Genomic DNA, 23,339 nt, shown 5'->3' with positions numbered 1-23,339 from the left:
GCCCTCGCCCCGCCCCGCCCGTCGCGCCGGATCGCTCCGCGCCGAGGCCCGGTGTCCCCAGACCCGGTGCCAGGGCGCTGCCGAGAGTTTCCGCTTCCCGCCCCGCCCCCCGCCAGCCTTTCGCCGGGAGAGCTTCTGTCCGCCTCGCGCGCCCCGCCCCCCGCCGGGACGCGCCGGGAGGAGGCCGAGCGCGGCGGGCGCGGCGGCGCCGGGTCCCTCGGGTCGTGTGAAAGTCGAGTCCGACCGCGCGCCCCTCCCGCGCCCTCCCCCGCGCGGGCGGCCCGGGCCCGGAGCCCGCGGGACCCGCAGGGGCGGGAGGGGCGCCCCTGCTCGGGGCGGGGCGGCGGCGGGGAGCGTTGGCCGCCGGCGCGGCCCCCTCCCCCTCGATAAATAACGCGCGCCGGGTCCAGAAAGGCGCTTTCCTGTCTGCGCTCAATGCCCTCCTTATTCCTCCGCCCGGTGACGGAATCCCCGTCTGTTTCCCTCTGTTTAATGCCGTTGCCGGGGCCACGGTGGCCGCGCGCCAGCGCGCAGGGAGTTCCGGCGGCGGCGGCGCAGCCCGCGGCCAGCGCGCCCCCGGCCCGGCGGGTTCTGCGGCCGCCGCGGCCCCCGGGCTCCGTGCTGCGGCCGCGGCCCCGGCGCGCCCCTCCCGCCGCCCGGGCCTCCCGCTTCCTCGGGAGGTGTGTTTATAGCCGCTACCAGGAGAGACGTGACACGGATTTTATTTTAAGAATGGGTGATGACTAACGAAGTTAAAAAGGAGCTTAGGGCAGAAAACAAGGCTATTTTTAGATTACTGTTGTTTCTGTGGATTATTGGGGCGAAGACACCCCAGAAGCTTACCATTTTCAAAGTCCCCTGGGATGCCAAGTCCTTTCTCCCGGAGCGCACTCGGGATGTTCCGCCCGGCCCAGCATTTTCTGGAGACCCGGGCAGTCACGTTGGTGGGGTTTGTGTTTCTGCACGGCTGCTATGGAGACAGGGCCTCAGTGGTGTGGGCGGCCGGCCGGGTCAGGGGGACCCGAGAGCGCGCCCCAGGGGACCGCGTGGCGCACCTGGCCGGGCGCTGCCGCCCTCTCCCGCGTGCAGCGCAGGGGCCTGGCCAGGGCCCTGCCTTCCCTCCCGTCACTCAGCGGGGCCCACGCAGGTGCCACTTGTTGCTCAGGAACACCACGCACACGTCTGCGGGCCCACTGCGAACGCTTGCTCCTGCTGGGGCCACACTCCGAGCCGCAGCGCGGGCCCCTCGAGCCCCTCTCCATTTCGGAGCGCGCGGAGCGTCTGAGTCCCGCCACTGCGGTGCGGTTCCGCCTGACGGCGCCTTTCCGCCAGCGGGGAGGGAGCCCACAGGCCGGGCAGAGGCGCTGGGGCTGGGCTGGGGGACCTTGGCGCTGGGCCGGAGTGTGGAGCTGAGCAGTAAGTTAAGAACGGAGGACGACGGAGAGGTCATTTACTTTGAAGTAAACTGCTGAGATTTCGTAAAAAGCCAACGCAAGTAAATCTCGCAGCTGTGGCTGGAGCCGAGGAAGAAAGGGTTCCCCTGGATTATACTCCTGTGTCCACACACTCAAGAGGTTCCTTTTAAGTTTGGGGTGTTCTTGGAGATCCAGGAGTTTGGGGTTCAGAGATCCTACACTGTGGTTTACTTGTGCAGTATCTCATCCACGCCCCCCGCCCGTGGGTCGTTGCCAAGGCCCCCTCCGTTGGCCTCCAGGCCTAACCTCAGCCAGACCACCAGATCTGAAACCTCAATCCCCAGCTTCCCTCCTGGAGCACGTGCCCCGGGCATCCGGAGAAAGTCCACACCACTGGGCATGGCAGCAGCCACGCGGGGACCTCAGTGGGGGCCCTCCCAGGGATGCGGGGTTATCGCCCCACACCCCCACTCCGTCGGGCGGCTTTCAACCTCAGTCATCTCATAGACTACTTACTCAATTCTGCAGCGCGCCGAGAATTTACTGTATGTATTTGCCAATCTGACAAAAAATAGTGCACTTTTGATACATTCACACAGGACAGCTATTGTTGTGTCGGCTGTGGTCATTTTTTTAAATTTGACCATCCAAGGGTAAAGAGGTCGGTGCCCCTGACTAAATGCATGTTTTAAAATTCACACGGCACACCCGTTGGGAGTTGCTGATTTAGTCCGTCACCAGAGCCTTGTTCGAATCCTCCCCATCCTCCGTTCAGGTTCCCCTTGTCCCATCTCTGACCAGTCTTCACCCGCCTCCCTGGCCCGGAGTCGGCGCCTCCCAGTGTGGTGACCGTGGGCCTGAGTGTGTTTCGCCCAGGGCAGGGTGGGGCAAAAGTAGGGTTACCCGTGTGAGTACACGAAACACAGTTTCTTCTTCTATGATTGTTAATTACTGTACTGTTTTCCCTATGAGCAGCCAGGAACCTAGCTTTGCCCACCCTGTACGCGGTCTCTCCAGGAACGTCCCTCGTGCGCTTGAGCAGAAGGTGTACTCTGCCGTTGGGCTGGGCCTTCCTCCGCCGTCTGGGGCGCCGGGCTGGCTTGAGGGCTGTTCGAGTCTCTGGTCCCTGGGACGTGCCATCTGGTTGTTACATCCACTATTCAAACTGGCGTATTGAAGGCTCCGGAGGGGAATTATTGTGGGACTGTCCACCTTTGCCCTTCATCGCTTCAGTTGTTGCTGTGTGTGTTTGGAGCTCTGCTATCCGTGCTCACGTGTTTCTACTTGCTGGGCTTTCCTGACGGGTCAGCCTGTTCCCATCACGAAACAGCCCCCTTTCTCTTCACCAAGGCTTTGTGTTAACACCCATCTGGGCAGACGTCAGTGCGGCCACAGCAGCTTTCTGTAGTTGCTCTTTGCACGACTGGGTTCTTCCACCTCTGAATCTGAAGTGTGTCTCCTGTAACACGCCTGAAGTTGGCTTATGTTTCCGGTCCAGTTTGACAACCTCTGCCTTGGGTGGTTTTGTGTAACCCGCCACCCTTAACATTTACTGGTAGGCGTCTTCCACTCTACATTTTTGTTTTCCATTTTTCTCCTGTCCTTTTTGTTCCTCTCTCCTTCTTTATTGCTTTCTGTTATGTTACATGCATTTTTTTCTAGTGTAGCATTGTAATTGAGGATTTCTTTTTACTTTTTCTAAGTTATTTCTTTAGTGGTTATTCCAGGGTTTATCGCCTACATTAACATCACTACGAGCTTCAGATCTGTGCCAGCTTCACGCCAGCGCGACACACAAGTATCAGTCCTGTCTCGTCGACTCCCTTCCTCCCCTCTTAGGGTGTTAAGTTGGACTCATCACAAATAGTGATGTTACAAACCCCACAAACATTGTAACCATTATTTTCTTAACCAATACAGCATTGCTCCACCCACTTCTTCTGCATTATTGGCAGATACATTACAACCTACTATATTTCTATTAATCATATCCCCATGTTACGCTATATATACATTATTCTATACAATTGCTCTTTCAACCAGTTATGAGGTGAAAAATATACATTTGTACTATCTTATAAAATCATGTAATCACTTTTACTGGGACTCTTTTTCATGTGGATTCAGTTTCTTTCTGTCTGGAGTTACTTGCTTTCAATCTGAAGAAATTCCTTTAGTATTTTTTTTAAAGATTTTATGTATTTATTTACTTTTTAGAGAGGGGAACTGAGGGAGAGAGGGACAAAAACATCAATGTGTGGTTGCCTCTCACACGCCCCCTACTGGGGACCTGGCCTGCAACCCAGGCATGTGCCCTGACTGGGAATCGAACCAGGGACCCTTTGGTTCGTAGGCTGGCGCTCAGTCCACTGAGCCCCACCAGCCAGGGCTTCCTTGAGTATGTCTTATAAAGTGGGTCTGCGAGCAGCAAATTATCAGTTTTTGTCGATCTGGGGAAATATTCATTTCACCTTTATTTTTGAAAAATAGCTTTGCTGAGTACAGGATTCTTGGGTCCCCACCACCTCCGCGCATGCGTGGCTCCTGCTGGGCAGCCACTGTCGGTCTCACCAGGGCCCCTTGCCAATGACACGCAGTGCCGCTGGTGCTGCCTTCAGGACACCCTCCTTGTCTGCCCTCAGCCGTTCACTGAGATGCGTTGCTTGCTGGGGGTCTGCATTTATCATTGATTGAGCTTCTTCGATGGGTGGGTTGTTTCTCAATAAATTCGTGACATTTTCCGCCATTATTTCTTCGGGTGCTTTTTCTTCTCCTCTCTCCCTCAGTTCTTTCGGGTGGCCCTGCTGTGCAGACACGGCAGCCTCGATGGTGTCTCTTGTTTCTGTGAGGCCGTCTTCATTTTTCTTCATTCTGGTTTCTCTCCCCTCTCGGCCTCCGGCATCGCCACGGGTCCACCTGCCCACGCCTGCTCTTGAACCTGCCAGTGGGCCCAGGGCTTCAGTTGCACCTTTTGACCCCAGAATGTCCGGGTGGCTCTTTTTTACAGTTTCTCTTTACTGGCAGTGCCCATTTGATGGGGCATCATCATCAACACCCCTTTATCCCGTAATCAAGCTTTTCTTTAGTTCCGGAAACACATTCCCAAGGGTGTTTTTAAGTCCTTTTCTGTGGAAGCCAACATCTGGTCCCACTCTCCCTGGCAGTTTGGGTTGTGGGCTTTTTTTGGGGTGGGGGGTGGGGGATGTATGTGTCGTGCATTCCTGCTTTTTTGCATGCAACGTAATTTTTTGGTCAGGAACTGGACATTTTAAACAATGCACTGTAGCAACTTTTGGTGTGGGTACCCCCCCCCCCCACAATCTGGGGCTTGTGGTTTGCTTGTTTCTTTGTTTAGTGAGTGGCTGGGTGGTTTGAATGAAGCCTCTGCCCTCCTGGGGTGTTCCGACCCCTGCTATTCCTCCCCGGGGGGCCCAGCTTGGGTGCCACAGTCACCTGGTGACAGGTGATGGTAGGACTCCAGCTGGTGACCCCACTGACAGGGCTGCTCTGCTGTTCTCGGCAACACTTGGCAGATGAGTCCCCCACGGAAGGCGGGGGAGGGTCCCCCAGCTAAACTGTGGCTCTTTCGGTGGCACAGTGTTGGATGCTGGTTCTGACCCGGGCAGTCTGTGCCGTGGTCCTGCCCCCAGGCCACACCTTTACTGGACCCAGCATCTGTGCCTGTGGCCTTCACCCCCACCTCCAGTGCTCACCAGCAGCCAGCAGCTGGAAGAGGCCAGCATGGTCCTCCCCACAGCCTTGAGGCAGCGCGGCCCTGCTGGTGCCTTGACCTTGGACTTCTTGAGAAACTGTGAGAATATATTTCTGTCGCTCTGAGCTCCCCACGTTGTGGTCATTTGTTATGGGGGCCCCAGGGAGCCAGACAGAAATGCCATGTGGTTTGACTTCCTCCTGGGGCTTCATGTCACACCTGCCGTCTCAGTCCCTGGAGTGCCCGTGGCCGAGGAGGTGCCCCCCTCCCAAGGACGAGCTGTCCCAGCCCGTGGGTCAGCCTGGCTGCGGCACCTTTACGTTGGACTGGCACTCACTTCCAGGCCCACATCGTGGGCACACACCCGAGTCACTGTTGCTGGACACTGCATCCCATCACACAGCCTTTGTCTAGGGACCCCCGCTCCAGGGATGGGGTGTTCACGGGGTCACCCTCACTCTCCACAGGGGTGCGGGCCTGCAGCTGCTGGGTGGAGATGGTCTCCTCTGTGAGGGTGGGGGGCCCCATGTGCAGGAGAGCAAGTCCAGAGGCGGGGCCCCATGCCGTCTGAGCGTCTGAGTCCCGAGGGATCTGAGGACCCTCTCCTGCTGGGGAGACACCCTCCCTTACGTGCTCGGCAGGGTAGGAGTTGGGATTCTGCCACAGCTGTGGGAATCCCGGGCCGCAGGAGAGCCAGAGCATGGAGACCTGGCCAGAGGGTCCTTTCTTGCTCGGAGGATGGGCGGGGTCGGCTGTGGAGGGGATAGGAAATGCCTGATGCTGTCAGGAGGAGGAAGAAAATGTGGAAGCTGCTTAAAGCCGGCGGGCCCGTAGCTGTGTCCCCGGGGGCCTGGCCAGGCTCCTCACTTTCCCTGGAGGCTCCTGGGAGCACAGGGAGGCTGAGCCGTCTCCACGGGTGTCGCTGGTCTGGCCACACTGGCTTCCATACCCCTTGGGAGACGCATCGCCTGTCCTGAGTCCCCGAGGCCTGGGCACCCTTGACCCTTCCCAGTCAGCCTGAGGCCCATGCAAGCACCTCCTCTGGCCCATGCTTGCAGGATGAGGAGGTCTTCACGTCCAGGGCAAGGAGGGGTAGGCTCGGGAGCCATTTCCTCCACCACCTATCCCCTCCCACCCCCAGGAAAATGTTACTTTGTTTCTGGCAAGAATTGGGCCTTGCACCTGTGAATTAACCACATTTTCTTGCACAGGAACAGCGATAGTTTTCTAATGGCAACGTTGTACCTCTTTTCCTAAACTAGTGGGTTTATCTAGATCAGTCTAATTGAGCCAGTTCTGCCCGGCCTCAGACAGGGAAACTGTGCTTCTTGTTGTCCTTATTGGACCTGAGTGACTTTCGTTTGTGCCTGGGATGCAGTTTTCGGGAGGCTCCAGCCAGGGATGGATGGGGTGGCCCAGGACTGGGCTCCGTGGCTCCCCAAACTGTTTTTAAAGTGTGTTTGGTTTAATAAAGCGCCGAACACTAGACAAGCTCTGCAGGCACTTTTTCCATTCATTTGAAACCCGAGTGAATTTCAAGGGGAATTTGGTGCATGTGCTTCTGATTCATTACAGTCAGTCATCAGGAGGCTGTGTCAGAGCGTTTGATGTCCGGCAGACGGCCACCGTTTACGAGCCACTGAAGCCTTTTTTCTACTTAGAGAAGGAGAGGAAGTGGCACGTCGCCAAAGTGTAAATGATCATGAGCCTGAGCCCTCAGCGACGATGCCGTTTCCAACCCCACACCAGTGGGCACGGGGCTGCTGGGAACCTGGACAGACCGGCCCTGGGAGCCGCGGGCAGTGGTTGGGTGGCCACGCACTGGGAGGTAGACGCTGGTGGGCACCGACCCCCCACCCAGCTCTCCTCCACCTGCACCTCAGGTTCTCAGACAGCCAGCGACCCTTAGGGGTGTGTTTAACAACTGGTAAAACACACGTAACAAGACCCACCATTGCTTCCACTGTTAGGAGCACAGCTCGGCGGCCTAAGGCACATTCACGCTGGTCCCCACAGAACTCTTCATCTCCCCAAACAGCTTGGCTCCGGCCCCAGCCCCGGTGACCGCCGTCCGTCTCCGTGGTCCTGGCCACGCCGGGGAACCCCCTGGCTGCAATCACACCGTGTCTGTCCTTTTGCGACTGGCTTCTTCCCGAGCGGGACGCCCTGCGGGTGCACCCCTGTGGCAGCCCATGCGAGGACACCCTTCCTCTTCAGACCGAGTAATCCCCTGTCGCGTGCACACACCGCGTTTTCTTAGTGGCTCCTCCGCAGATGCCGGTTTGGGAAGTCCCCCCGCTGGCCTCTGTGAATAATGCTGCAGGGCCACGGGGCTGCCCAGGTCCCTTTGGGCCTCGCCTGCAGTCGTCCGGGAGATGGACACCTGGTGGGGCTGCAGGGTCAGGCGGGGGTTCTGTGTCCGGCTCCTCCAGACCCTCTGTGCTGTGCCCCGCAGCAGTGTCATGTCTGGCATCGGGCAGGTGCTCAGAGCGTCCCCTCTGGAGACCTCAGACTCCAGAAGAGACCCGAGCAGCCTGCCTGGTTTTGGGGGCCTGAGACACAGTGAGGCAGGAGGCCGCTTTGCTGGGTGGCAGTTCCAGTGGCCACGCCCACGCAGGCCGAGAGAGGTCCACTTGCAACGACGCTCGAAGGATCGGTGGCAACTGAGAAATCACGGGGCCTCGCTGTCCTGTCACTGGGGCCCACTGCCAGGGCCCGTCACCACTTCTGAGTGGCTGACTGACCCACATGCTGCTGCCTCTGGTCCTCACGGTCAGGCAGTGGTGTCCTCCACAGGGGCAGCTGCTTGGGCTGTGGGGCCAGGACAGGCCTTGGTGGATCCTCCTGGGCAGTGTGATGGGCTGGGGTGGCCTGGGGGTCACAGGGCAGCGGGGGCTGCAGCAGGGTGGGACATCATCACTGAAACAGCCGCAGACCCCCACAGGCAGTGGCTGGATGTCACCTGCTGCAGACCTTCTCCCTGTCCCTGCCACACCTGACATCCTCTGCACACCACATGGGCCCTGGGCTGAGGACAAGTGTCCTGCAGAGGGGCGTCTTGGAGCCGATGGCCTGGTGGTGGGAATGGCCCGGGGAGCAGGGTGGTCCAGGATGTGGCTGCCGGTGGCCTCTGGGGGAGGGCTCTGAGTGCTGGCCACCCAGGGCGACCTGCTGGCCCTGAAGACTTCTCGCCCCCCTGACACTGTGTCCAGGCTCCACAACACATAGCTCACCCAGAGCTCATGGGCCCTACCCTTTCTGGGCTGCTCCCCCGCACCCAGAGCATGCACAGCTATGTCCCATCAGCTCCGACTCTGTTTTCGGCTCCTACACGCGTGATGCTCCTATGCCATCAGCTGGCAGGTGGTGCGAGTGCCCCTGGTGAATCCCCTCAGAACCCGCCCTGGTGGCGGCAAGCTGCTGCAGGAGTGTGGGCCTCTGGGGCCCCAGGGCTGCAAGCTGGGCTGCTCACTTGGTGCTGGTGGCCGGTGCCAAGGAACCACCCAGCCTGGAGCAGGCACTGCTCCAGGCCCACAGAGAGAGAGGCTGAGTCCCAGCCCATGATGGTGCTGTGTGGGGAGGGGCCTTGAGAGGGTAAGTTCCGGGCCTGGGCCTCTCAGCTCTGGTCTGGGGGACGGTGGGGACCACAGCGCTCTGCCCCTGGAGCCCCAGGGCTGTTCTCAAAATGGCGCTCCTGCTGGCTCCCCTGTGTCGGCCAAGTCAGGATCCTTCTCTTTAGGAGCCACAGGCCAAGAGGGACTCGGGACAGAAGGACTCAGACCATGTGGACCTGGCGCCCAGAGCCCAGGGTGGACGCTGTGACCAGCTGGTCTGTGTGGAGATGGTGCCGCCTGCAACGTGCCGTGAAGCCCTGGGCTCAAGCCCCCAACGCAGTAGACGTCCAGGTTCTGACTCTTCTCCAGAGCCTGTCCCTTGGGGCGGGGTTCCCTAGTGCAATGTGGCCACGGGGACGCCCCCTGGACCTGGGCACTCAGCAGCCCTGAAGTGGAAGCACCTTGGTGCTCGGCTGGCGACATGCCTGTACCTTCAGGTGAGAAGAAACGGGAACACCTGGACTGATAAATACCACCACGGTACCCAGCGATCACCCACTGCCCCAGGCAGCATGGGGTTCCCCCAGGGCCACGTCCACCCGGAACTTTGGGGTGGGGTGGAGTCTGGAGACAGCCATTTGTTTGCGAGTCCCTCCTGGAGCAGGGAGGGCCTGGTGATACCAGAGAAATGGACACAGATGCACGGGAGGGGCTGCAGGCAAGAGACACGCAGGAGGCAGCAGCACCTGTGGGGGGTTTCTCCCAGGAGGACCTGGGACCCTGAGACCCCCGCGCTTCAAATCAGGCAGAGTGACCCCATGGCTGTACACACTGAGGAAGGTGGGGGGGTTCCTTGATGTGAGTGACCCAGCCCAGCGAGGTCATGGGTTTGGGGTCTGGTCAGTAGTTCCTACATCCTCAGTGCCCCTGGGCCAGGAACCAGCCAGAGCCCAAGCAGCCAGCTGGTTATTTCTTGGCTTCTAGCGCCACCTGCTGGAATCCTCTGCAGTTACAGCAGGTGGCTCCCAGGTGTTTCCTGTTCCTTCTCACCTGTCCTCACTGCTCCTTGTTTTTTCTGAAGTGTCCTGTGACCACCACCGAGATAAGACAAGGCCAGACCATCCCCCACACCAGCCACCCATCCACCTGCGTGTCCCTTTGTGTCTACCCAGCTGTCCGGTCCACTCCAGACACAGGTCAGGCCCTGGGACACTTGCTCAGCTCTGTCCCTTCCTCTCTGAACTCATCCTGGTCCCCTAGCTCACTCCCCTGCCCCTCTGCCCTCCATCACAGTCGCTCCAAAACCCACTGCAGTCAAACCTGGTGCCCACTGGAGGTCACGGGCCAGCCCACGCAGGTCCACGTAGAACCCCTGGGGCAGCTGCTGCCACCCTGTGGTGCGCCCTCCCAGGCCCCTTCCCCTGCTGTGTCCCCCCACCTCCCCAGTTTGTCAGTCACAGGGGAGCACCCACAACCCTGGGTGAATGTGCACCAGGACACCCCACCCCACCGCGACAGCCTCCAGCCCCCTGGACTTGGGGTTGGTTTGCTCATCACACCTGCAGAGTAGCCCACACGTGGAGTCCTCCTCTCTGCGAAGCCCCCACGACTCCTTGAGGGGGGGGGGGCAGCTCAGCTGTGAGCCGCCTCACCTGCTGTGTGGCCCCGGTCGTCTTGGACCACCTCAGGGTCGAGAACACACTCTGCCTGGTCCCTCTGCACCCCAGCTCCCATCACTTGGCCTGACTCCCGCCCTGCACCCTCCCCGGGAAATGGGGCCTTGGTGCCTGCACACGGGGACACTCACTGGGAGGGGTGGCCACACGGTCCCTTCTCCTGTAGAGCTCACAGCAGACAAGGGACACAGGGACAGTTAACCCACTCAAATGCCTGTCCCAGGCCCCACAGGCAGAGACAGGATCCAGGTCCTGCTGGGCTGGAGCTGGCCAGGCTCCTGCCCCTCAGAACAGGGAGAGGCCAGTGCACAGCGACACCATGTGGGCGGTGTAGGGAATGGCTCCAGGTCCAGGCTGCTGGGCACCTGAGAGCCCGCTTGAGGTCTGGCACCAGGTGTGGGGGCTCCGATCACAGCTGGGAGCCTGTGCGGTGGCCTGGACGAGAGGAGTGCCCCTCCCCAGCTCCAGCCCTGCCCTCCCCGGGGACTGGGGGGTGGTATGAAACTAAGCTGAAGGGCTCAAACAGACCCGAGTGACCTGGTTTGAGGCCTGCAGCCTCCTGCTCAGGAAGAGTCTGGAAGCCTGACCCACCAGCCGAGAACCCCAGGCTCCCAGGAGCAGTGTGTGGGCTGTGGGGGAAGGGGGTCTGGGGGGTGGGCACCCACTCCTAGCCCCTCAACAACTCTGGGCCGGTCAACAAGAGCAGGGAGCTGGCTCCCGGAGGTGGGACGACAGCTTGGGGACAGGCCTTCCTGCTTAGGGTCACGAGTGTGTGTGCGTCTGCAACCTGAGCAGCCAGGAAAGCCAGGGACAGGGCGCCTGGAGCTGCGGCCCATGAGCTCACAGGACGTGGTGCCCACTCGTGGCTATGGCTTTGCAATGAAGGGATGTTACACGTGTGAGAAGGGCAGGACCTTAAACACCACTCCCCCAACAGCAGTGGCCCCTACACACCAGCAGCCGCCGTGGGACGTGGTGCAGCAAGGCCGCCCCATCCACCCGGAGCTCTGGACACATGTGCAGCAGCCTCAGAGCCTGGGCTTTATTGGCCGAGCCAGAAGGACCTTCTATGTCACAGCAGCAAAGGAAGCTCTTGCGTGTTGGGAAGCTGCAGAACATCAAACAAGGTTTTGTTCAATTCTCAGAAACCAGGGTGAGGGGAATGCTTTGCAGAAACGGAAGCTGGTCCAATGTAAAAATGAAATTATAAAAAATAAGAGGGACTGGGGCCACGGCCCTGCACGGGAGGTGCGCCCGCAGCAGTGCCCGTGCCGGGGGACGCTCCTCAGGCTCCATGCGCGCGCCCTCCTGTCCCAGGGCCCACTGCACAGCAGAGCCTGGGGACCCATGGTGCCGCCGGGGCTGCAGCTAGGACGTCAGTTTGGAGTAGCTGGGCGGGGAGAGCTTGCGCTTCAAGTACTTGAGGATGTAGAGCGGGAGGCAGCTGACTACGGTGACGGCCGACACCTTCCACACGAAGGCCACTGTTGTGATAAAGGCCACGTCTGCAGGGGAGAAACACAGGAGGGTGTGAGGCAGGCAGGGAGAGAGGCTACAGGGCACACCTACTGTGCGCCCCCTGGAGGCGCTTCCTGACCTTGGAGGTGCCAGTGCTGGTCTCAGGCTTTACCTGTGCACCAGGTGTGAGGAACTCTCCTGAGAGGGATCGTGCAACCACAGTCTCAGCGGGGCCCTGTGACATGCCCAGACCGTCAGGCCTGCCTTCCCACCCTCAGAGCAGCTGGCGTGGCTGCAGGGCAGGGCCACCACAGGCCCTCCTTCCTGTCCTTCAGCTCTGGGGGCACAGCAGCACCGCGGGGGCCTGCCCATGCACCTTCCGGGGCTGCCATCGGATGCCCGGCACGTGGAGAACTGGAGGCCCGAGGCACTCGCCTCTCCCAGGGCAGGGCCCTGCAGACTGCTGTCCGAGGTGGGACAGGCCTCCTTGGCAGGAGGCAGGGCTCGGAGGCACAGAGGAGTCACAGGGAAGACATTGGCCTGTGTGCGGGGTGTCGACCCGAGGACACAGGGTGTGGCCTGCACTTCCCCACACTTCGGACACCCTGATGGTGTTTCCCAGGGGCTCCGTGCCCCCATCCTGAAAAGGCACAGATGTTGCTGGGAGGGATCAACTGTCGCCTGATGGACACAGACCCTGGAGCCTCGTCAGCAGACTTGCACCTGAAGCCCCCGACCCCGGGGCGCAGAACCTGATGGGGGGTGGGGAAACTCCTTCCCATGGGGTGAAAAGCCGCAGTGAGGTAGCGAGAAACCAGGTTAGAGGGAGGCTGTTCTTATCAGTTAAGAATCTCAACCAACGTCATCCTACATTTCTGTCCCCCTGAAAGGAGCGCTAACCTCACCTCCCTGAGAAAGCCCCTGGAGACACCCAGCCCCTGCCTGCTGAAGACCACAGGGTGCAGGCAGCCGATGACAGAGCACGGGAGCAGTCGGGGGCACAAGTGTCAGCTAACGAATCAAGAGACAACCCAGGGAGCAGCCATGGTGATGGGGGGGGAGCCGCATCTGCAGTGGTGGTCGCAAGGCCTCTGGCTCAAAGCAGGCGGCCCCACCCCTTTTCAGGTGCGACCCGAAGCGCAGTAATTACCTCCCGCCACGTTACAGCGGGACCCGACAAAGCTGTTGGGTCTGGATCAGGGACGGTCGGAAGGACTTCACCTCGCAGGCAACACACACGTACACCCACCAAGCTCCAGACACCCGAGGGGCGTCTGTCCATGTTGCTCACACTTGTTCAAACTGACGAGTCCGTAGTGACTGCGCGTTGCCAGACTGGCCCCTTAACAGACAGGACCACACGTCCAGCTTACAGAGGAGGGGACGGGGCTCGGACGGGCCTGGCTCCCGCACGGCCACACGGCGAGGCTCGTTCTCTGTCACTTTGGCTCCGGTTCAACCAGGTCTGTGTGTCCTCAGCTTCACGGCAGACCAGACGAGCGCCTGTACCTGGCTGTCGTTCCCGGGTTTTGCTCTGTGCTCCGTACTCGCTCCGGAAGGAGCCCTACAGACCGGGCCTCCGAGTGCGGTTCGGGCAGGAAACACACTTGGTGTTTATCCCCAGAGCGATGTGAAAACAGCCACTCCACGGGGGCCCTGTTTGTGCGGCGAGTGCCCCTCTGATACAAGATGGGAGCCCTTCACACTGTTTCCCGCCCGTGTCTGCACTGCTGAGGGCACACCGGGACGTCAGACGGCCCAGGTTCCACTTTCACAACCGGACTCCCTCCACTTCTCTGCCACCTGTAGTGTGGGAAAGCTATGAAAAAGGCAGAAAATGTCGAGGTCCCCATTGTGGGAACCCGCCCACCCGGAATTCACTTCGTAGTGTCAGGCGGGACAGTCCACAAAGAACTGCAGGTTGCCACCGATGTTCACCCGCCAGCACCTCACGGTGCCCTGCTTCCCGACTCCCCAGAAAGCCAGCCTGGGGCGTCACCGGGACCTCAAGTGCGTTTCCTGCAGGCTGAGCCCCCGCTGGCGCCTCGTCTGGTCACCCAGGGGGCCGCTGCACAGCTTGGAGCCGCTCTCACCCAGCTCCGTAGCTGGTTCTCCTCCCCCCCGGCAGCCTGCAGGGTTTTCTTTATCCCAAGGGTGCCTGGAAGTTTCATAAAGTGGAGACTTCACGTGGTCCTTTCCCGCAGGGTGGGGCTGCTGGTGGGGTTTCTCCAGCCCTTTCCAAGGGGGCCCTTCCCCTGCGCTCTGCGGCGCCTGTGACCTCTGTCTGTACTCGCTCGGTGCACCTGCGGGGCTGCTCGGGGTCTGAGCCCTCCTCTCGGTGAGCAGATGCAGCTCTCGCCTCCTTCTGACACTTGGGCTTGTTTCCTCCAGGTTCACGTCTGTCTGGGGCAGAAATTTCCCTCAGCTGCAGGTGACCCTGCCTGTCCCACACAATGACCATCAGGAAGACAGATGCAGCTGGCGGGAACCGGAGGGATCTGGCCCCGGCCTGTCTGTGTTTGGACACCCTGCGGGGTCCCCTGCTCCGAAGAGCTCTGCCTGGGAAACAGACCTCTCCAGTCCCTCGCAGCACAGGCGCAACACTCACAAGTGGGCACTCAGCACACGTGGCGTGAGCCCCCGCAAAGGGCCGGCGTCTGCTCAGGAAGGAGGCTGGTGGCAGCTGAAGTCCTGGGGGCCCTGGACTGAGTGTCGGCTCAGTGGCCACAGTGGACCCAGGAGCTTCCACCAATCAGTGACCTTGATGTCGCTGTTTCCGCAGGAAGTCACTGGCCTCCCTTGGGGTCCTCAGGCATCCCTGCGCCCTGGTCACCGACGTGCCATCGGGATGAGGGGCACTTGATCTTGGACCAGGAGGGGTGTGGCCTGCTGTTCTGGAACAGCCACTGCGGGAGTTCTGCTGTGCGGGGAGTCTCCATGCCTGCCGCCCGGGGCTCCAGGGACAATGCCGTCCTGTCTCACGGTCACATGCCTTCTCCTCCTCAGCCCGATTTAAAGACCTTGCAGAGTCTCACACAGTGGCCACACGCATCAGCTCAGGGGTGATGGGGGGAAGTCACTCCCATACTCTGGCCTTGAAGCCCTGAGACTGGGTGGGGGGAGAAGAGAGGGGTGGGTTTGATCTGGGACAGGTGAGGGTGGTTGGAAAGGAATGGAGGACGGTTTCGTGCCAAATGCGCCTAGGTGTGGGCCTGCGATGGACAGTCGTTCCTGTCAGGTCACCCAAGGGGTGACAGTGATGGAGTGGCTGCCGGGGGAAGTGTGCGCACAGCCACCACCAGGCCCTGTCCAGGGCCACATCACTGTCAGCTCTCGTCCAGCACCACGTGTCACCTGGCTGCTGCTGGCAGAGCAGGGAGGGGTGGGGCTGTGGACGCACCGGGCTCTGTGCTGGCAGCTGGCTGGCGCCTGGGTGTGCAGGGCCCGTGGGCGCCGCCTTGGGTGCCTGGCTCAGAGGCCTCCACGTGACACACTCAGTGTCTCTCTGAAAGCCAACATGGAGAGTATCTTATTTTAAAAACGATTACAAGGAGTTGACTCCCTTCCCCAGTAAGTCCGTGCATTTGGAGCTCTCCAGTACGCGTTTCACTGTGATCTACGATTTAAGACAATGTGTGAATAAGTAATAAAAACTGTTCAAAAATCTCTAACAGACAATTATCCAGAAACGAGCCCAGGGCAGCTCACCGAAATACTCGTTCAGGAAAGCGAGCGAGGCCACGTAGCAGCCCAGGCTCAGCAGCTCGGCCACGACCATCAGCCAGTGCCACGTCCGCACGGTCAGCGCCACCATCAGCAGCTCAGTGAGGACAAGGGCCGTGAACGAGATGGCCACGACGTGGACAAACTCCGACTCGAAGAGCACCAGGGCCCCGTACATGAGGATGCCGCCTGCAACACAGTAAGGGGGGCGGCGGGGCTTTTCGGGCGACAGCTCCGAGGTCTGGACAGGAAGCCCTGCCACCACATGCTGCAACGAGGTGGGGAGGAAAGGCTGACTGGTGTCCGTGGCCCTTGGACACGGGGCTCAGCCCACCCCCTGCTTCCCGCTGACTGAGAATTGTTTACAACGGATTATAAATAACACGTCTGCAGAAGGAGCCGCCCCCACCCTGCTGAGGGTAAGTGACTGTGTGTTTCAACATAGCTGGTCGGCTCGGCCTGGTCCTCATGCTCTGGGCTGCCTCTCAAGTGCCGGGAGCGCGGCCTGGGCACCGGCGACTGCCGACGTCAGACTCCGACTCTCCCAGCCCTGCCGCCTGCTGGCCCCCCAAAGCACCGTGTGGTGCGTGCCCATCACAATTTCCCTGGACTCACAATTAAAAATAGGCCAGTTTTTAATGACAGTCATCGGTTACAAGGAGTGCCGACCCCACTGCCCTGTGAAGAGGCAGGAAGGGTCTCCAGGGTCAGAGGCCAGTTCAGCCGGGAGGGACCTACCGGGCAGGCCCTAAGTGGGAGATAGCACCGCCAGTGGAAGTCAGAGCCTCTTCCTCTTACCTTGGTAAATGCTGATCACAACCCAGATGAGGAAGGTCTTGAAGGACAAGGATCTGCCCTGGGGAGACATGGAGGGAGCCTATTAGCGCCGAGCCTCCAGTGGCTCAGAGACTCAGCTTTGTGACCCCCGAGACCCCAGCCCCCGCACCCCCCCGCCATCCTGCCTGTGCAGCAGAGTCTGTGACAGAGGCTCCTGCAGGCAGCTAAGCTGGGGAAACGTACCTACAACCTGCAGGAGTCAGAGCCTGAGGGGTGAGGTGGGCGCGCCTGTGAGCCTGGAAGGAGCCCTGGGAATGGTGGCGCTGACACGGCCGGACAGCGGTGGGAGAAGCAGGGGCTGCTCACAGGACATGGGTGCCGCCTGGTGTGAGAGGTCAAGGACGTGGACTGGAGGGCCTGCTGCCACTCCCTAGCGACACCATGCCGTGGCTTCTGTTCTTTGTCCCAATGGTAGGACTTCCTCCAGACTGCACTCCTGTGGTCCCGAGAGCTGAGCTCAGCCCTGGGGGGTCCTGGGAGCTCTCGGGTGGCTCCAGGTGTCACTTTCGGGCACAGGGGTGAGAACCCTCGTCTCTGGGGTACTTGGTGGCTTCCTGCTGTCTGCGTCCTGCCTAACACAGCTCTGACCTCGCCTGCCCTTGCTGCCATGTGCCACCTACGTGTTCAGAGCACTCTTCCTGTGCATCCAGGCTCCCTGTGGGGTCCCTGCCATCGGCCTGGCCGTGGACTCAGAGTCAGATGCCTTTTCTCAGAGTGACTTTCTCAGAGCTGACTCACAGCCAGCTACCCCCACCCCTGCCCGACCCCACCAGCGCGGTGAGATGCTTTGTCACCGTCTGCATTCCATCCGTCTGTGGCTCCTCTTTGTGGGTCTGACCAGCGTCCTCCCATCAACCAGAGCCAGACCAAGCTGCTCCCTCCCCCCAAGCCTATCGGTCCCCCTCCTACCGAGATGTGGGTGATCTCGGGCCCTTCTCTACCCCAGGGGTCACCTCAGTGGGTCCCACACAGTTTTGAGTCTGGCTGCTTCTGCGCAGGAAAATGCATCTCAGGGTCATCTGTACCACTGAGCACGGGTTTTCCTCCTCACACAGTCACTGTCCCGCCGTGTGGCTGTGGTGGTCGCTGGACACCAGGCTGGCCCCAGTTTGGACAATTCTGACAAAGGCACCACAAACACCTGTGCCCAGGATCCCGCGTGGATGCACACTGTCCTCCGTCTCGGGTGAGCGCCGAACAGCGGGGCTGCTGGGCTTTCAAGAGTCTGCCATTCCCTCACGACGTCCTTCTGTCTCGAGGTCTTAAGTCTCAGTTCCCCAAGGAAAGGGGCGTGGAGCGTTTTCTCACAAGCTTACTTGCCCCTGCACATGGTCACCCTTAGTGTGGTCAACCCAGGTCCTCTGTCCATTCAAAAAACCAGACTGTTTTGAGTCTTCAGGGGTCTTTATGTATTCTGGGTACAAGTTCTTTGTCAGAAGTATGATTTGTGCTGTGGCCGGTGTGGCTCAGTGGATTGAGTGCTGGCCTGTGAACCAAGGGGTTGTAGGTTCGATTCCTGGTTAGGGCACATGCCTGGGTTGCAGGCCAGGTTCCCAGTGGGAGGCACGTGAGAGGCAACCACACACCGATGTTTCTCTCCCTCTCTTTCTCCCTCCCCTCCCCTCCCCTCTCTCTAAAGATAAACAAATAAAATCTTTAAAGGAAAGTGCGATTTGCAAATACTTTTCCTGCTAGCCCGTGGTCTGTCTCTCTATTTCCTTAACAGTGTCACCCACAGAAGATTTTAATGAGGATCAAGTCTCATTTACCCGTTTTCCTTTTATAGCTTCTGCTTCCGGCCCGTCCGAGAGGTCTGTCTGATCCAAGGTCGTGGGTGCCTTCTCCTGAAGGTTTAGGCCACGGCCTATCTCGAGGGGACTTCTGTGAGGGTCCACTCCTGCCTGGGGGCAGCCAGTCACGGGACAACTGTGGACAGGTTGAAACTTTCTCCAGAGCCATTCCTGTGGGTGAGGGCCTGGCTGGTGTGTTTGGCCGTTTTCTCGGCTCTTGATTCTGTGCCATCAACTCCATGTCTGTCCGTCACCCAGAGAGTCTATAGCTTTGCTCTTCTTTTCCTAAACCGGTGGTTTTATTCCCTTGACTGTCCATATGCATTTTAGAAGATTCTAGCCAAGATTCCTCAACATCGCGCGTTCCAATCCACGAACGTGCATTCACACCTTCTTAACACCTCGTCCTCGTAGTTTGCAGTTTTGAGCACGTACGTCTTACACACATCTTGTTAAGAGTTACACCAAAGTAGTTCAGTTTTTGTGCTACTACAGTGTCAAACTTTCTCCAGGCCTCAACTGCTCACTGCCAGCACACAGGTTTAGAAGTGGTCTGACCTATCTTTTCCCTGGGTCCCGCGTCCTCTCTAAACCCGCGCGTCTACAAGGTTTCATGTGGACCGTTTGGGGTTTTCTACACAGACAACTGTGGCATCAGCAATTTTCATTTCTTCTAATTTCTGTCTTTAACGTCCTTTCCCTGCCTTATCAGTATTATTTTAAGGGTCACATAAGGACACAAATCTACATTTCAACAGTTAAACCATGTTGAGAATATTCAACAGAAAACAACAGTGAAGCATCCTCATGGTTCAATGCCTCATTGGTTTCTAAGACTTTCCTGAAGGGCAGGGGGATGTGCCCTTCTTGATGCTACAGCTTTGTCCCACATGTCTCTGTGGTCAGTGGTTTAATTCACCATGAATGTGAATCCATGGATTGTAACTGAATTCACATTGAAAGCCTGGGACACTCCGGAGCACCGGGCTGTCTCAGCTGAGCAGAAGCACTCGGCACATGGAGTCCTGACCCCTGGGTCCCAGGCTTGGGGCTTCTTCCCAGCAGCCCCGGGTGCTCAGGGTGGACGGAGCCACCCGTGGGCAGAGGGCGATGAGTGCAGGTGCTCGTGTCTTCCTGCAGCCCCAGAGGCCGGAAGGGGCTGCGGGGAGCGTGAGTCCAGTTAATCATCAAAAGCAGACCCTGGCCTTCCAGAGAGGCACCCCCAAACACTACTGCCACCCTCATATCCCGTTCTGTACGGAACGAAGACTCTACGGAGCCACAGTGGAAGGAGAGGCCCTTCTTCGTTTGGCGGTGACTTGGGCAGCAAGTCACCCGGAGCTGGCGGGCGGGCTGTAAGCAGGCGGGAGGCGCAGGACTCCCTCTGCGCAGCCAGGGCCGCGCACTCTGCTTCCCTCGCTGCCCCCAGAGGCATTCTGTGTTCACTGTGACCCTGGGCCTCTGTGCAGACCTCGCTAGACAGATTGGCCCTGGATAGCCCCTTCCCCGCCCACCTGTTTGCTTCATGCCGCCATCCTAAGCACAGTGCCGGACTGACCGCAGGTGCGCAGTCTCTCTTCCTGACCAAATGCAGGCTGCTGGGGACTAGGAGCCATGTCTCACACACCTGTGTAGCCGCAGGCACAGAATCCTCACTGGACCCACCGCACTGACGATGCACTGGCGCCTCACAGACGCGTGCCAGCCAGCCCCCAGGCGGGGACACCAGGGGGACACTTGCTAGGTGTACGGAAGTGCCGCAGCGGCTGCGAGCCCTCACGGTTGGAACTGCACCGTGAAGCCAGAGCTTCCCCGCCAACATGCAAGAAAGCACTTGTTTTCACTAGCACGTTTCCCGTTTTTAAAATTCAACTCAAAAGGAAAATACCAAAAATAACTAGGAGAAATTGTAAAATGTCTCCAAGGACAGAGAACAGATTTAAAACTTGCGGGACGCTGCCTCACGCCTGGTACTGCTTCTCATGGTAGGTCTTCTCGTCAAGACCCTGAGAGCCCTGAGGGGCTAGAGGCGGTCTGGCCTCGGGCTGTACCTTGGTGAGGTCCTTGTAGAGCTCCGGGTACAGCATGGCCATGTCCGGCTTCACGTCCTGGTCCAGCACCAGCGAGAACACGGGGAACATGGTGTAGATGGTCGCATAGCTGAGGACCCAGAGCACAGCGAGTCAGCGTGGGAAGCCTTCCTGCAGGACCAGGGACACACCCCTGGGCCAGAGGCCAGTGGGTCAGAAGCCAAACAGAACACTGGGCGGCACCAAGCACGACTTCTCCTGAAGCCGAACTGCTCCCCCCACCCCATCCCCAGCAACAGAGTCGGTAAGCCCCACCTACACGCAGGCGGCGGGGACCCGGGTTTCCTTCTTCACTGAACAGCTTGAGGAGGCTGTGGCCTCGTGTGCAGTGATCACTTGTAAGGCAGAACCTGGGCCCTTTAACCAGCTGCCCCCAGCAGGGGCATCTGGCAAACTGCAGTCCAGCCTCAAGCCAGGATGGGACCAGGGACCTGGAGCTGACACGGGCAGCCCTCACCCCAGGCCCTCCTGCCACCACTCCCTCTCTAGCCCCATCCTGGCCACCATCAATCTCTCTCCACCCTGTATGTTTAGTCACTGCAACGCTGCCTGCACACGTCACATAGCAGGCAGCCCGTGGAGGTGGCACTGTTACTCAGCTGACTCCCCGGAGAGGCACCGGGTGCTGCTGCACCGCAGTGCCCCTCCGCTGGGTTGTCTGGGCTGTTGGCTGTGCCGGTGTCTGTGGCCCCACCACTCACTGACGCAGGTCTGGGTCGTTCCCAGTTTCTGGTTATTATTGGGTTGGCCAAAAAGTCCATTTGATTTTTTCCATAAAAGGCACGTTTTTTCATTTTCACCAATTAATTTATTGATTGGGATATTTTAAGTATGTTGGCTGTCTCCCACGGGATGTAACACTGATTGTTCTCAATTAATGTCTTGATTTGATTACTATCAACTTCAACTAGTCTACTCAACCACATAGCATTGTCCAGCGAGGAATCTCCAGCACGGAACTTCATAAACCGCTTTTGACACGTTCGATCAGTCACAGCACCTTCTCTACACTGCGCAAATTTTTTTTTTTTTTTTTTTGCGTTTCAGCTGTATTTTTACCTTTCTTGAAATAATGAAGCCTAATGTGCTGAAACTGTTGCACATCTTCTTCCATCTTCAATATTAAAACAGCTGCACACAAATTCACCGATTTAGATAACTTTTAAAAAATGCCTGTTGATACGACAGCTGTCACAATACAATGTCACAAAATTATTTCAAATGAAATCAAAGACAACTAACTGCTACTAGAGCCATCGTATGCCATGGTGCGGAAGTAACCAAACAGACTTTTTTGGCCAACCGACTTCCTGACACATGTCACAGCTTTGCTGTGAAAACAGAAATCCTCATTTAACCACAGAATCACGAGAGGGTCAGCAGACAGGCATCGTCCCCATTTTCACGATAGCAGAGCATGCCTCCTGCATCAGCACCGCCGTCTAAGCACCAAGCGTGCGTGGACCCCTCCCCGCAGCCTCCTGCCAGCACTCACCCCACCATGAGGAACCCCTGGTACAAGGGGACGGACGCGAAGTAGCAGACGGAGGAGAACACGGCCTTGGAGAGAGGACAGGACAGCGTTAGCCACAGGCCCTCCCCACCCCACCTGCACGTCTGCGCACCATGGCGCTCCTGCCGTCTGCACACCTGCATGGTGGAGATGATGAGGCCCCGGTGCATGACAAACTGGCCGAGTGCTGCAGACCGCTTGTAGCTGCTCCGCCCGTGCACCATGAGCAGCCGGCCGACGTGCCTGAACTGTGTGATGGAGAAGTCCGCCGCCAGCGAGGCCGCCTTCCCCTCCTGCAAGGCACAGGCGCTTCTTGCAAACCAGGTGGCAAGTCTGCACTCCGCAACAGAGCTCGAACCCCACGGAGAGATGGCTGAGGCCTCCTGCCCCAAAGCGTGGGGCGGCCTCCAGGGCAGGTGACAGGGCTGCCGCAGTGCTCGCCAGGACGTGGGAACCATCCTCTGGTGCCTCTTGGTATCACAGAAATTCAGCAGAGTTGGAACACGGCGCTGCCCACGGGCCTGGCCTGGGGATCTGGGGACTCTCGGACACCTTCAGGATGACTGTCAGCTTGAGTTCTCTTGGATTTAAACACCACCCTCCCACCACCTCACAAAGCCACCGGGCGTGACTGAAGGAAGCCGCATAAACAACACACAACTGTTGGCACCAAGAGCAGAACAGCCCAGGGAGGAGCTATTCTGCAGCCAGCTTCATTTCCAGGTCTTTCCAGGGGTATTATGTGAGCACAGAAGACAAATCCCACACCACAGCTCCCGGCCAGCCAGGAGACACGACATCCAAAAATGACCCGTGTGCCAAGCAGGAGAGAGAAGCTGCAGGTCCCTTGGGCGCTGGGGAGGTCTGCTGAGGACATGATGATGTTCACGGGGACCTGCAGGCCCCTCAGAGGAACCCCCCTGGAGGGAGTGGCACTGAGCTGCTCTGCTTTCTCCCTGCATCTCGTCAAGGGGAGGGCTCACCCTTTCACACTTGCCGAGCCCGCACCGAGGAGGCTCTAGGGCTGTGGGACCAACGTACCTTCCCTTCGATCCCGATCCCGCAGTCTGCGGCCTGGATCATGCTCACGTCGTTTCCTCCGTCACCTGGGAAGCAGAAACAATGCGGGGGTGGGGAATAAGAGACCTACATGGCCCTGTTCTCTGCCACCAGCAGATGCTGTGTTGGAATGTCCAGTTTCTCTTACACTATAGGGACTGAGCGGCCCCAGGCACTGTGTGTGTGTGTGTGGGGAGGGGCGGCGCTCACCGATGGCGCAGGTGCGCCTGTGCGTGTGCTGCTGCAGCAGCTTCACGATGCGGGCCTTCTGCGTGGGCGAGCAGCGGCAGCAGACCACGGCGGGGCACTGGCAGGCCAGCTCCACGAGTTCGTGCTCGTAGTACCGCAGGCACACCTGGAACACAGGCAGGTCACACCCCGAGCGTGTGGGGTCTCCGTCCCCACATCCCAGCTCCCCAACCGCATGAGAAGAGCCAGTTAAACAGTCAGAGATGCGCAAGGATGCACCTCTGACCTGGTGAGCCCTTAGCCTGTGGGAGGAAAAGCTGATG

At 59.1% G+C, this 23,339-nt stretch overlaps 2 protein-coding genes across 5 annotated transcripts in view; both read right to left on the bottom strand.

The window, feature by feature from the left end:
- The window catches only part of NFATC1 (nuclear factor of activated T cells 1), an 89,721-nt gene extending 87,949 nt beyond the window's left edge, over positions 1-1,772 (bottom strand). The window contains exons 1-2 of one of the 2 annotated variants that reach the window (XM_053912450.2): positions 1,056-1,772; positions 844-967 (exon numbers count right to left, since the gene is read on the bottom strand). In XM_053912450.2, the coding sequence (XP_053768425.1) occupies positions 844-967; positions 1,056-1,262 (331 nt within the window). In that variant the 5' untranslated portion in view covers positions 1,263-1,772. The remainder of the gene's footprint in view (positions 1-843; positions 968-1,055) is intronic. The other variant, XM_053912453.2, reaches the window with a different exon arrangement.
- Positions 1,773-11,375: 9,603 nt separating this feature from the next.
- The window catches only part of ATP9B (ATPase phospholipid transporting 9B (putative)), a 119,733-nt gene continuing 107,769 nt past the window's right edge, over positions 11,376-23,339 (bottom strand). For all 3 annotated transcript variants that reach the window (XM_053912324.1, XM_053912325.1, XM_024580637.4), the window contains 8 exons: positions 23,038-23,182; positions 22,810-22,874; positions 21,906-22,061; positions 21,751-21,815; positions 20,217-20,325; positions 16,337-16,394; positions 15,524-15,727; positions 11,376-11,862 (listed from right to left, as the gene is read on the bottom strand). In XM_053912324.1, coding sequence (XP_053768299.1) covers positions 11,726-11,862; positions 15,524-15,727; positions 16,337-16,394; positions 20,217-20,325; positions 21,751-21,815; positions 21,906-22,061; positions 22,810-22,874; positions 23,038-23,182 — 939 coding nt within the window. In that variant the 3' untranslated portion in view covers positions 11,376-11,725. The remainder of the gene's footprint in view (positions 11,863-15,523; positions 15,728-16,336; positions 16,395-20,216; positions 20,326-21,750; positions 21,816-21,905; positions 22,062-22,809; positions 22,875-23,037; positions 23,183-23,339) is intronic.

Source organism: Desmodus rotundus, chromosome 10 (assembly GCF_022682495.2).
Source record: "Desmodus rotundus isolate HL8 chromosome 10, HLdesRot8A.1, whole genome shotgun sequence".
NCBI classification, from domain to species: Eukaryota; Metazoa; Chordata; class Mammalia; order Chiroptera; family Phyllostomidae; genus Desmodus; species Desmodus rotundus.
The sequence above is the reverse complement of the archived record's forward strand: the minus strand, read 5'-3'. Positions and strand labels throughout refer to the sequence as shown.